This window comes from Hordeum vulgare, chromosome 2H (genome assembly GCF_904849725.1).
Source record: "Hordeum vulgare subsp. vulgare chromosome 2H, MorexV3_pseudomolecules_assembly, whole genome shotgun sequence".
Classification (NCBI taxonomy): domain Eukaryota; kingdom Viridiplantae; phylum Streptophyta; class Magnoliopsida; order Poales; family Poaceae; genus Hordeum; species Hordeum vulgare.
Window position 1 is genome coordinate 605,531,882 of NC_058519.1, and position 11,656 is coordinate 605,543,537.

Consider the following 11,656-nt stretch of genomic DNA (forward strand, 5'->3'; position numbering starts at 1 on the left):
ACACACATATTACATGCCCAAATGGACTGAAAAGAGAGGCATTTATAAGCCAAGACACATAAAGTAGCTAAAGTAATAAAGCAGTTGGTAGTGCTTTTCGGGAAATAAACAGCGCAGAAACGATGTTGAGCCATCAGATGCTGGATCAACTATCGTCAACAACATCGATGTTGAGCCGTCGGATGCTGGATCAACTATCGTCAACAACTTCTTCAGCGAATCAGTATCTGCCTCCATGAGCCGTTGGATTGACAATCAACCCTTCATGGCACTTCCTTGGATTGACAATCAACCCTTCATGGCACTTCCTTGGATTGACTTTGCTCTACAATGCAAGAAGCACCTGTCTAAACAGGAAAAGTAGTACCAACTGACACCTGTATTCACAGGAAACTAGTGAAATTGCCTCGAAATTAGCTGGACAGGAAATTTGCGATCACGGGATCTGGGCAGAACGAGTAGCCAACGATCATAGAAGCAAATAATATGGTAGGACAGAAACAAAAGCACGTTTGCAACACATAGTAAAAGCATTAATAATGACTCAAAACCTCTAGAGGAAATGTGAGATTTCATCCAAACATGTCTAGTTCTGAATACAAAAAACGCATGCATGTTCATCATCCGCTTCCTAATGTGAAACAAGTTTATCCTTCCAACACAGGGTATTATCAAGGAGCTCATTCAACCTAGTTCATCCTTCTAACGAGCTGGTTGATGTAGTTCTCACGGTTACCAGCGTCACCACCCTCGACGTAGTGGTTCCTCTTCTTCTTCAGGCCACCGAGCGGTGCCTTCAGCTTGAATGGCCACAGGAAGTTGTTCGCCTCCTTGAAGTGTGGGCCAACGGTCAAGATCTCGTGCACAAGGTCCTCGATGCAGATGATGTTGTGCTTCCCCAAACCCTGATAAGAACACAGAAATGGCAATGGCCAACTTAGTATGTATTTGGAGCGCAGAAGGGCCACAAAGGCATTTGGTTGAAGAAACAAACCTCATCGATAACTTTGTTGTTGGTCAAAGGGATCCTTTGCTTGTTGAGCTTTCCATAACCTCTCTTGTAGATCAGCTCCCTGACACTCTTGAGGTTAGGGTACCTACACAGATCATGAATTATACTACTCAGCAACAATGCAACATCACATCAAGTCTGCAGTTAATCTGACTTGATCACTTAGAATTTTGGTTGATGGCACTACATATGAGAAAAATGATCGCCTATAGTTTGTACGTACATTTAACATCAGCAGCTAAACTAACATAATTGCTTGGGACTGAATGAAGCAAGGATGATTCTGGTTTCAGACTAAACTTTTCACAATAATTTGCAAGTGGCTAGACAAGATAGCCTGAAGCAGTAAAATGGCTTAGTAGACAGTAGATAACAATGGTAAATTTATCTAACCAAAGACCAAGTAAAATTTATTTTACATTAGGAGATGAGGAAGACAACAGGAATGCATTCAATTAAGATCCAAAAGGTAGACAGTTAACAGACCCGTAAGCAACATATGGCTCAACCCGACGCAGCATGTTAATGGTGGCCTTGTTGACCTTAAGGAACACACCATTAAATATCTGTAGAAGTAAATTTTAGCAGTGAGCATATGTAACCATTTACAGAAGTAGATGTATCAAGCAACATGTTCATTCACATAACCAAATAATTTATCAACCCACCTGCCTCAAACGCAAAAGCTGCAAGATCTTCTTGGTCTTTGGGTGCATAGCATTGATACTGAGGTGAAACGTTTCAGAAAATTAGCTTAAACACATGTGCACACAAACCCAAATGAATGTAGACAGCAAGGATCGAGTGGCAAGTGATGCCTTACCCACGGATACGGACAACAAACAGCAGCTTTGCCTCAGGACTGACATAGAACCCACCCTTCATCCGGGCCTCACGCTTAAGTTGCACCAGCTCTTTGTCCTGCTCACAACACCCACATTAGCATATTGAGTCAGTATTCGTCCATTACTGAGAGCACGTTTATTAATGATAACATCGGATAGAAACACCAACATGTCAATGATCAATTGAGCTAGATTAGAGCTATGTGCTAGTGCTAGCTATGTTGGACTACAGCAGAACAACCTAAATCTCAAGGAATTAAACAAAACTAACACGACTCTACATAGATATCAAGTTGACTCGCAGTAATGCACAGCACAAAAGCGTACAAAAATGGACAGGTACGAACAACTCTTGCATATAGAACTGCTAAACTCCAAACACTCCTTCCCTATCAATCGAAGAGAAGAAAATGAGTAGTTGATACAGACCAAATTCGACTTGGCACCGCCCCAAAAACCTAATCCGTGGAACTACCGCACATCGCACGCTTGTAACTGCAGCATACAATCCACAGACACGAACGAGCAAGGGGCATTGGATCGAGCGAGACATAAGCAGCGATCTGACCTGGGCCTCATACTCCCCGGCGTACTGCTGGGCGCGGGCGTAGATGACCTTGGTGTTCTCGGCGTCCTTCTTCTTCTCGTCGGCGACCTTCTGCCTCTTCTCCGTGGCCCAGACCTCTTCCCTCTTCCTCTTCATCTTCACCGACTCCGGCACCGGCACCTTCGCCGCCTCGGTGGCCATCTGCGCCGACGAAATCAACAACAGGACCATCAGGCTTAGATTCAGACGGGGAGGGGACGGCGGCGGGTTCGGGCGACCGGTGCTTACCTCGACGGACGAGCTGCGCTTCGTGGGAGAGAGACGGCGAGGGTATCGGGAGAGGCGGCGGCGGTAAAGGGGTCGAGTGCGCGGATTAAGTAGGAGGCGTTTGGCTTGCTAGGGTTCGGGAGGGGGATCCGACGGTCGCGAATGGCTTGATGGGCACGTGGATGGAGATGGAATATGCAGGCCGGGGTAAAAGCACACGGCTTTTCGTGGGCTTTGGCCCACTGCATCGTTATCGATTTTCGCCGTATATTTTCTTCCACTTCTATTAATCAAGCGTATCGGCAAAATCACAGACAGCGAGTAATATTTGCAAAGGTCATTCCAACATTTCGAGGTTGCTTCGCACTGCATGTACGTCATTTTCTGTAACCTAACAGGGTTTTTTTCTCGGAATGGGTCGGCTCATGTAAAAACCTCATATATTACGCTCTGCATCCTGGGAGAATATCCAGCACACCGTATGGGCCAGCCCATGCACAGGCGCAGTTTTTCTAGTTTTGTTTACTTATTTATCTTCAGTTCCATTCTATTTTTCTATTTTAAATAATTTAGCACTTCAAATAACCTTTAAACTTTTAATAAACATCAAATTTTAAATCAACATATTAAAAAAAATGTTTGTGACTTCAAAAACTGCTCGGAATTTTTGTAAAAAATGTTCGCATATACAATAAAATGTTTGCAAGTTTGAAAAATGTTTATAAAATAAGAAAAGTCCATGATTTCAAATCAAACTCCATGTATTAAAAATTATTAAAAGAATTTAACAAAATGTTTTCTAATTCAAAATATGTTAATGCATTTCAAAAAGGTCCTAAAATTTTAAAAATAGCTAATGCCTGTTTTGATAGTTTCTTTTTTTATTTAAATTTTTCCGTTCCATTTTTGTTTACTTCTAATTTAAATAATTTAGAATTACAAAAGCATTTGCATATTACAAAATAGGAATTTTGAATTAAAATGTTGACGAAAACATAAAATGTTTGTGGATTCCAAAAAGGCGCCAGATTTTTATATTTTTTTTGCAAATTCCAAAACAATGTCTGTGAATTTAATAAATATATTACTGACTTATAAAAATGTTTGTTTATTCAGAAAAACTTCATGCGTTTCAAAAATGTTTGTGAATTTAAAGTAAAATCCTCCAACATTAAAAATTATGTTCGACTTTTCTAGAATTGGTCGCCAATTCAAAAGAAAATATTTAAACCCGTTTGTAATATAAAAAATAATCACGATTTTTAGTAAATGTTTGTAAATTATAAAAAATGTTCTCTTTTAAAATTGTTCTCATATTTGTAAAATTGGTCATGAAAGATCTAGTGTATGTAGTTAAACATTAATGCTTTTAAGTCTTTGTGAAAATATACCCGTGTGATTTTTGAAGAATTAACTATTAGATGGATCGGATTATTATTGTATGTTTTCTAAAAAAACTCTTGAAATTAAGATAATTCTTTGAGTTACCAAGATTTTTGACAACCATGATTTTTTTTTAAATGTAAAGATTGCTTCAACTTGCGAATAAATTTAGAAGAAGAAACTTTTTCTTGCATTTCTACACAAAATTTCAAAATCAAGCGATGAAGTGTGAACATAATGTGGTCATCATCATTGAAGATTATGTTTTTTTTCTCCCCTTACAACGCACGGGCCATTTTGCTAGTCTATTAATCAAGCGTATCGGCAAAATCACAGACAGCGAGTAATATTTGCAAAGGTCATTCCAACATTTTTAGGTTGCTTCGCACTGCATGTACGTCATTTTCTGTAACCTAACAGGTTTTTTTTTTGTATATTCGTCTATTCAAAATATTTTATCTCACAAACCGTTCAAATATCGAACCATTTTCATCGTTAAATTCTTTGTGTCGGGAGCATGTTTTTTCGTTTTGTGAGAGCCACAGCCTCGCGTGAGCAAAATTATGTCTCCACGAAAAATAAATATGTGCCTCTCGTGGAAGAGGCACGGACGTGAAACTAAATCTGTGCCTCTCGTGATAGGAAAGAATATATTTTTTTTCCTTTTGCGAGAGACACGAACATGCCTCTTCTAGAAGCAAATTTATGTCTTCGCTAGAAATAAATTTGTACCTTTCATGAAAGAAAAGGGAAACAGAAAATATGTTTTATCGGTAAAAAAATATGTCCAAAACCTAAGAAAAGACAGGAGAAAACAAAATAAATCATTTAAAAGCAGAAATTGCATGCAAAAAAATTCAGATGGAGCAACTACGACGCGACACCTGGCGCGCTCCCAACCCACCGCATGTGACCCTTGCGGTGGCTCCTCAAGGAGCACTCCTTGATTAGTTCCTCCCACATATCGGTAATGGGTTGACTACACATATATGGACATAGAATTGGATCCCAAGAAATGCTTCAGTGGAGTCATTTGCCTGTCTATCGGCTTATCCTACTACCTTGGTAAGTGATCTAATGGATCACACAAATGTAACATGGAATAGAGGGTCGTGGACCACCTTTTCATAGTGCGGATACAAATTACATTCTCAACATACCACTAAGTACGCGACCGATGGATGATTACTGGGCATGGAACTACAAAAGGAACGTCAACTTCTCGGTTCGGTGAGCATGTCACATGTGGGTTGATACGAAACGAAGGAGGGAGAGCTGGCTGGACAGTAATGCGGAATCCTCTAATTTCGGGACTAGATCAAAGGCATGGACCTCTCTTTGGTTAGTACATGTGCCCGTGGGGATACGAAACTTTAAATGTAGATTGGCCAAGCATTCGATTCCTATGGAAGACGTTCAACACAAAAGGAACATGGCAGAGGGGGGTTGTTGCCTGTTATGCGGTATGCAGGACTCGTGGTGTCATTCCCTTTTATAATATGTTGAGCAGCTCGATGTGTTTGGGCCTTGGTTGATGAGGACGTGGTAGATTATGTTCAAGTTTCGACTACTCTAAAGTTCAAACACCGGTTATTCGCGTTAATTGAAGAGCTACCGCATGCAAGTATGAATAACTTGGTAGTCACGTTGTGCGTTATATGGTCAGCAGGACGTATGGTTATACATGAAGGGTTTATCGAGAGTCCACATGCAACGCATGCTTTTGTAGTCAGCTTCATATCTCATATAGACTCAATTCAATCACCGGGGAGGAATTCAGTGCAATCAATGACACATGAAATAACAAGGATAAGTGGTGTCATGAGGTGGATTGCACCCAGCCATGGAGCAACAAAAATTCAAGTTGATAGAGGTTTTTCAAGAGATGGTAGGAGGGGTGATGTTGCTACAGTTTTGTCGTGGTCATATAGGAAGTTTCTTGGCTCTTAGGCCATGGGTTTCAACGATATTACAAACCCGGCCTTCTAAAAATGCTTATATGTCGTGAAGCTTTGACCCTTGCTCTTGATTTATCTTTGACTAGAGTTGACATCGCACGTACGGAGTAGCACAAGAGATTAAGGTTGGAACGGGAGGAACATATAGTGCAATCATCAAGGAGAGCTTAGAACGAGCGAAGGAATTCACAAGCAACGAGTTTATCATTGAAGGCTGTAATTTTAATTCCTATGCACACAATTTAGCTAAACTTTTCTTCATCTATAGAAATGGGTCACCTTTCCGTGGTTGTTTTTCACCCCACGACCCTAGTGTCATTGTTGTAAACCACACTCCTCGTTAATAAAGATTGGTTTATAAAAAAAAACTGCAATTATTCCATGTAGAGCGACACGGAATATCAGGGTTATATCTCACTTCGAACCAGATGTATGGGTGGCTCGCTGAAGGATTTACCCTGCTCGTGAGAGTACAAAGTCGGCCGTTAGTTTGTTCACTCACTACGCTCGCTCTGTTCTATCTGTTGAGTTCGCTAGTTTGTTCAAGTTTTTATTTCTTTTTGTTTCTTCCTTTCTTCCGGTTTTACCTATTATGGATTTCTTCGATTTTTCTGTTTACATTGTTTTCATCGATTTTCTTCATTTTTTTTACGGTTTTCACAGTTTTTTTATTTTCTTTTTTTCCCTCGTTTTTCTTTGGTTACCTTTGTTTCTTTCTTTGACTTGTTTTTTCTTCACGGGTATTCTCCCTTTTTTTCATCGTAAATTTAGTTTTCTTTTCTATTGATTGGTTTTCATTTTTTTCTTTTATCTTCTTCTTTTTTTTTGTCGATTTTCATCGTCTTTTCTTAACGCATGTTAAAAAAATTCATTACATGTTCAACATTTTTCACATACATCAGAAACATTTGTTGTATACAAACTTTTCTAAAAGTACATGATTAAATTTTTTTAAAGCTTAAGCGTTTATGCTTTTCTTTTTCACACACATTATACATTTCTTGATATATATCTAATGTATTTTTTTAAACATGGTCAACATTTTTTTATTACGACATTAACTCTTTTTAATACATGTTTGATACACACTATTTACATATTAATGTTTGATTGGAAAATTCACATAAAATATTAGCTTTATTATTAAAATTTCAATATTTTTTGTACACGTTAAACATTTTTCAAATGCTTGATCAACATTTTTTGAATACATGATCAACACGTTTTTTTAACGCTGCAAAACATTTTCCTAAAACTTAGTTTTTAATTTTTTTTGTGTATATTAATATGTATTACGACCCCAAAAAAGCAAGTGAACGAACTAAACAAACAACGATCAAGCTAATACCGCCACTTGGTCGATCCATGGGCGAGTAGAAATTTTGTCTCGCTAGAAGCAAGACATGGCCCCGTCCAACACCAGCCGCCCTTCCCCACCCCCGCAATTCGACCCATGGGTATGGCCACGCATGGGCACTCGACCCGAATGGGTAGGGTATATGTTGTGTTGTCTACCCATGGGTTACCCCCATGGGTAGTGGGTAGGGTAGTTTGTGCCCTAGGTACCCACGGGTCTCCCGATTAACACGAGTCTCTCGTTTCTTAGAAAATATAGCGTTCATTGTTCTGCTTTTTTTGTCAAGCCTCTCTCGTAGTTGGACCGATCGATCTATCTCTTTTTTGAGGCAATGAATCAATCTCATCTAGCGCTCCATCCAATTGATCGGCCCAAGGCCGATCTTATAAGAACAAGAGGACCAACCTTCTCGTTCGATGCCCCGCATTTTTTATGCACATAGCATGTGCCTAGGTTGCCATCTTATGTTAGTCACCGGACACCATTATCGTCTTGACGCATCAGATCTAACTTGCAGGTATGATCGCGCCATCAAGATCTCATTAACGTGGAGAATCCATTCAGACGAGGAAGATCTCGAAAAGTGCATTGTAGAGGACGAAATTCATCGTTCAATGTACATCTACCACAAAAAGCCTACATCATCCTCGATGAGGGATTTATCAATTACTCGCATCCGTCTATTCATCTACATTCTGCCAACCTCCTAGACATTTCCTATCTCCATATTGTTGTTGTTGGTCGTGCGCACCATAATTCATGCCGTACATGTGCATGAACTGGATGTCAACTCATCCTATTAGTTGTATTATGGTCGCTCATTGTAGTTCTTCATGGGGATGTTCGCACTGGATAAATATTACGAGCTAGCAAATTGAACGATTATGATTCATGGACATTTTATTTGCTCTTAGTCGAAGCATGTCAGTTGCAACACACTCGCCAATTTCCTAGTTAACTACTCCCTCCGTCCCAAAATAATTGTCTCAACTTTGTAGTTGCTCTAGTATAAAATTGTATTAAGTTTGAGACACTTATTTTGAGACGGAGGGAGTATTATATTATTATACAACCTTAAATATTCTTGGCGGAGGTTTTTTAGGTTCATTGGATCTTTTTTTAGACAATAGAGATCACTGGATCTATCATGTTGTGAATATTGTCATGAGATCAACCATAGTTGACACCACATTGGCCCGCTAGCGTAGAAGACAAGCAGCCTGAAGGTCGGGAACTCCTAATCGGCGCTTTAAGCGCTGGTTTGGGCAATTGCCGCCTGCAGCGCCTGGCAACGGGCCGAGGCTCATTAAGTGAATTCACTACCGTTCGTTTTTTGCTTGGCTCATTGATTTTTTCGGATAAGATGTGCTATTGGTTCAGGAAAAAGACCGGTTCTGTTTTTTTACAATTTTGAATATGTTCTGTGAATAAAAAAGTTCATAGATTTACTAAAAAAATTAAAAAGTTCACGAATTTGAAGAAAGTTTATTCGAATTTGTACAAAGTTCATCTTATCTACTAAAGCTCGTCATTTTTGGAAAAAAAAAGATGTTCATCGAATTTGAAAATAATTTCATCGTTTTTGGTAAAAAGTTCATCGATTTTAAAAGAAGTCCATTGAATTTGAAAAAGTGTCGATTTTGAATTATTATTTTCATCAAAATTGCGAAAAATTAATAGTTTTTTAAAAAAAATCATCAAAATTTAAAAAAGTTCATCAAATGTGGATAAGGTTCGTCGTTTTTGAAAAAAGTTCATCAAATGTTGATAAGGTTCATTGTTTTTTAAAAAAGTGCATAAAAAATAGGAACAAGAGAAAAACGAATAAGAACCGGATGGAAAATTGCCCAACCAAATAGGGAAAACCGATCTAGAAAGTTCTAGAAGCTTCTCAAAACCAGGGGCTTCCCGCAAACTGGAGAAATTATATAAAGGGAAAAAGATATAACTTTTCACATCGGTTTGTTTGCCGTAGTGGCTAGTGCGCTAGTAGGTAAACCTACAGATTTCATGTTCGACTCGTTGTCGCAGCCTTTCTTTTTACCTTTCACCCAAGGAAAAAAAAAGGTGTAAATAGGCTTGCCCTGCTAACACGGCTGCAGGCGCCGGTTACGAAAATTGTCCTTAAAGGTTTGCCCTCAATGTCACTATGCTTTATTTAATACTTCCTCCGTCCGGAAATACTTGTCCTAAAAATAAATATAATGGATGTATGTATAACTAAAATAAGTCTAGATACATTCATCTCTAGGACAAGTATTTCCGGACGGAGAGAGTATGCAGTCTTGATAGGCCTTCAAAGCCAGCCGACGGAGTGCCAACAAACAAGCCAGCCCATGTAGCTCTCATCATGGCTTGCATACACGACACAAAATGATAAACCGCACAGCTTGCTAGCTTTTTAATACCACCTCGCCTAGTCGAGCCGGTGCGAGGTGCATCTCTACGTATACTGGTATGTATGCACGTGCAATGCATATTTTTACATTACGAGGTCATTTTTGGTAGGGAAAAACATAGATACTAATAAATTTGAAGCAAAAAAAATTCATTTTTTGATGAAGAAATAAATTATATTACAAAAATTTGGAATTAATATATGCAGTCCTTACAATTTGCTAACAAAGAATCCGGCAAAAATGTTCAAAAAGATAAGAATTTTTATAATGAAATTTAATTTTACTTTATGTTTCTCTCCTAAAACTATTTTTTTGGACTCAACTCGTTGCTAACCTCAAGTTACAACAAGTCTAGCCCAAAAATAATCAGTATGGCCCACACCTCTTGAGAAGGATTAGACGTTCATTCTAGAACATGGTGGATGCAACAATCATGCACTGTTCATCATGATGTTGCAATAGTCTTGTAATAGCTGGCCATACACTGTGGATGCAACAACCTATTCAAAACTCATACACTATATTGCAATATAGATAATACCTCACCTTCAAAGTAAATATCATTGATTTAATATAATTTTACACAGAATAGTCTAGAAAATGCACTTTATCACAGAAATGTCTCGCGCGTCCTATTGGACACAGAGCAACAATAAAAGATTAAAAAACTCATAAGCATTTCTAGCTCTCTACCAACGGTCTTGTTTGTGCCACATCTCTGTTGGGTCCTCACACCGCCCTTCCTTTCTTAGGGTTTTTGATCTTTTACGTTTGATGATTTATCATAGGATTGTGCCAATGACAAGTGGACTCGGCCCCTCCTGTCAATCTCAAAGTGGGTGGCAAATGTTCAAAGTAAAAAAGTAAAGTGTGGCTAGTGATCGGGGTCGGTCCGCCACGCATGCATAAGAGCATGATTAATAGTATAGTCAGCTACCGGCTAAAAGTCATTGCCATAGTATCTATAGCCCATCTTATGGATAACATATACAATAGTTGAGTAAAAGAGTGTACTACTCTCTCTATACCACAATACTTGTTGTGGAGAACTAGTCTAGTTCTCATCAACAACAAATATTTAGGAACAAAGATTTTTTTTTATTATATGGTCCATTTTTCGTTCTCATAAAGTGCATAAGAGCACGTGCTAGAAGTGACTCTTAACTAAGAACCCGCTTACCTTCTCTCTCATCTTCTCTTTCATCCAAATAAGCAAAAATATACTATTTTATTTCTTATAGCAAGCTGACTTAACTTTATTGTACTTGCTCTAAATAGAATTCGTACTTGCTGAATGCTTGTCTTTGGCCGCCCAACTCCCGGACACCAACGCTTGGCATGCTTGTCGGCCGCCCACGCCATCGTGCTGGACTCAGCTTGCCTGCTCGGGCTCGCCGGTCACTGGTGCTTGCCACTCAACTTGTCAGCCACTCGCATCGTCCATGCTCGTCGGTCGATCGTGCTTGCCTTTGGCAGGCCGTGCTTATTGATCGTCCAATTTATGTAATTTGAAAGGTGATGACCCCTTCTGTTGTACAAATTCTTTGATCCCTCGTTCTTATTCTTTGATCTCTCATTCTTTTCTTAACAACATAAACCAAAAAGACATGAGATATAATTGTTAGGGCTGACAGTTTTGCCCATTGGTATGGGTACCCCTGGATACCCTATCCGAAAACCACGGGCATGGGCAAGACTTGGAGATATTTTGTATCCACGGATAATGGGTATCCATACCTACAAAATATATGGGTAGGGCATGGGTATGAAATTATGTCCGTGTGTAATCCAATGAATACCCATAAAAAGTTAATAACTAGAAATCATTTGCCATCCTAAGTGTGATTCCTTAAACGGTTCATAGCTCATAGGCCTGTAATCATTTGGG

At 39.1% G+C, this 11,656-nt stretch overlaps 1 protein-coding gene across 1 annotated transcript; it reads right to left on the minus strand.

Annotated features, from left to right (window-relative positions):
- Positions 1-525: 525 nt before the first annotated feature.
- On the minus strand, positions 526-2,800 carry LOC123427688 (60S ribosomal protein L7-2-like). The gene is made up of 7 exons (XM_045111797.1): positions 2,693-2,800; positions 2,426-2,605; positions 1,836-1,933; positions 1,681-1,738; positions 1,499-1,578; positions 995-1,097; positions 526-905 (listed from the first exon to the last, which is right to left on the minus strand). Exons 2-7 carry the CDS (start codon positions 2,603-2,605, stop codon positions 690-692), a joined length of 735 nt encoding a protein of 244 aa, XP_044967732.1. The 5' UTR covers positions 2,693-2,800; the 3' UTR covers positions 526-689.
- Positions 2,801-11,656: the final 8,856 nt, after the last annotated feature.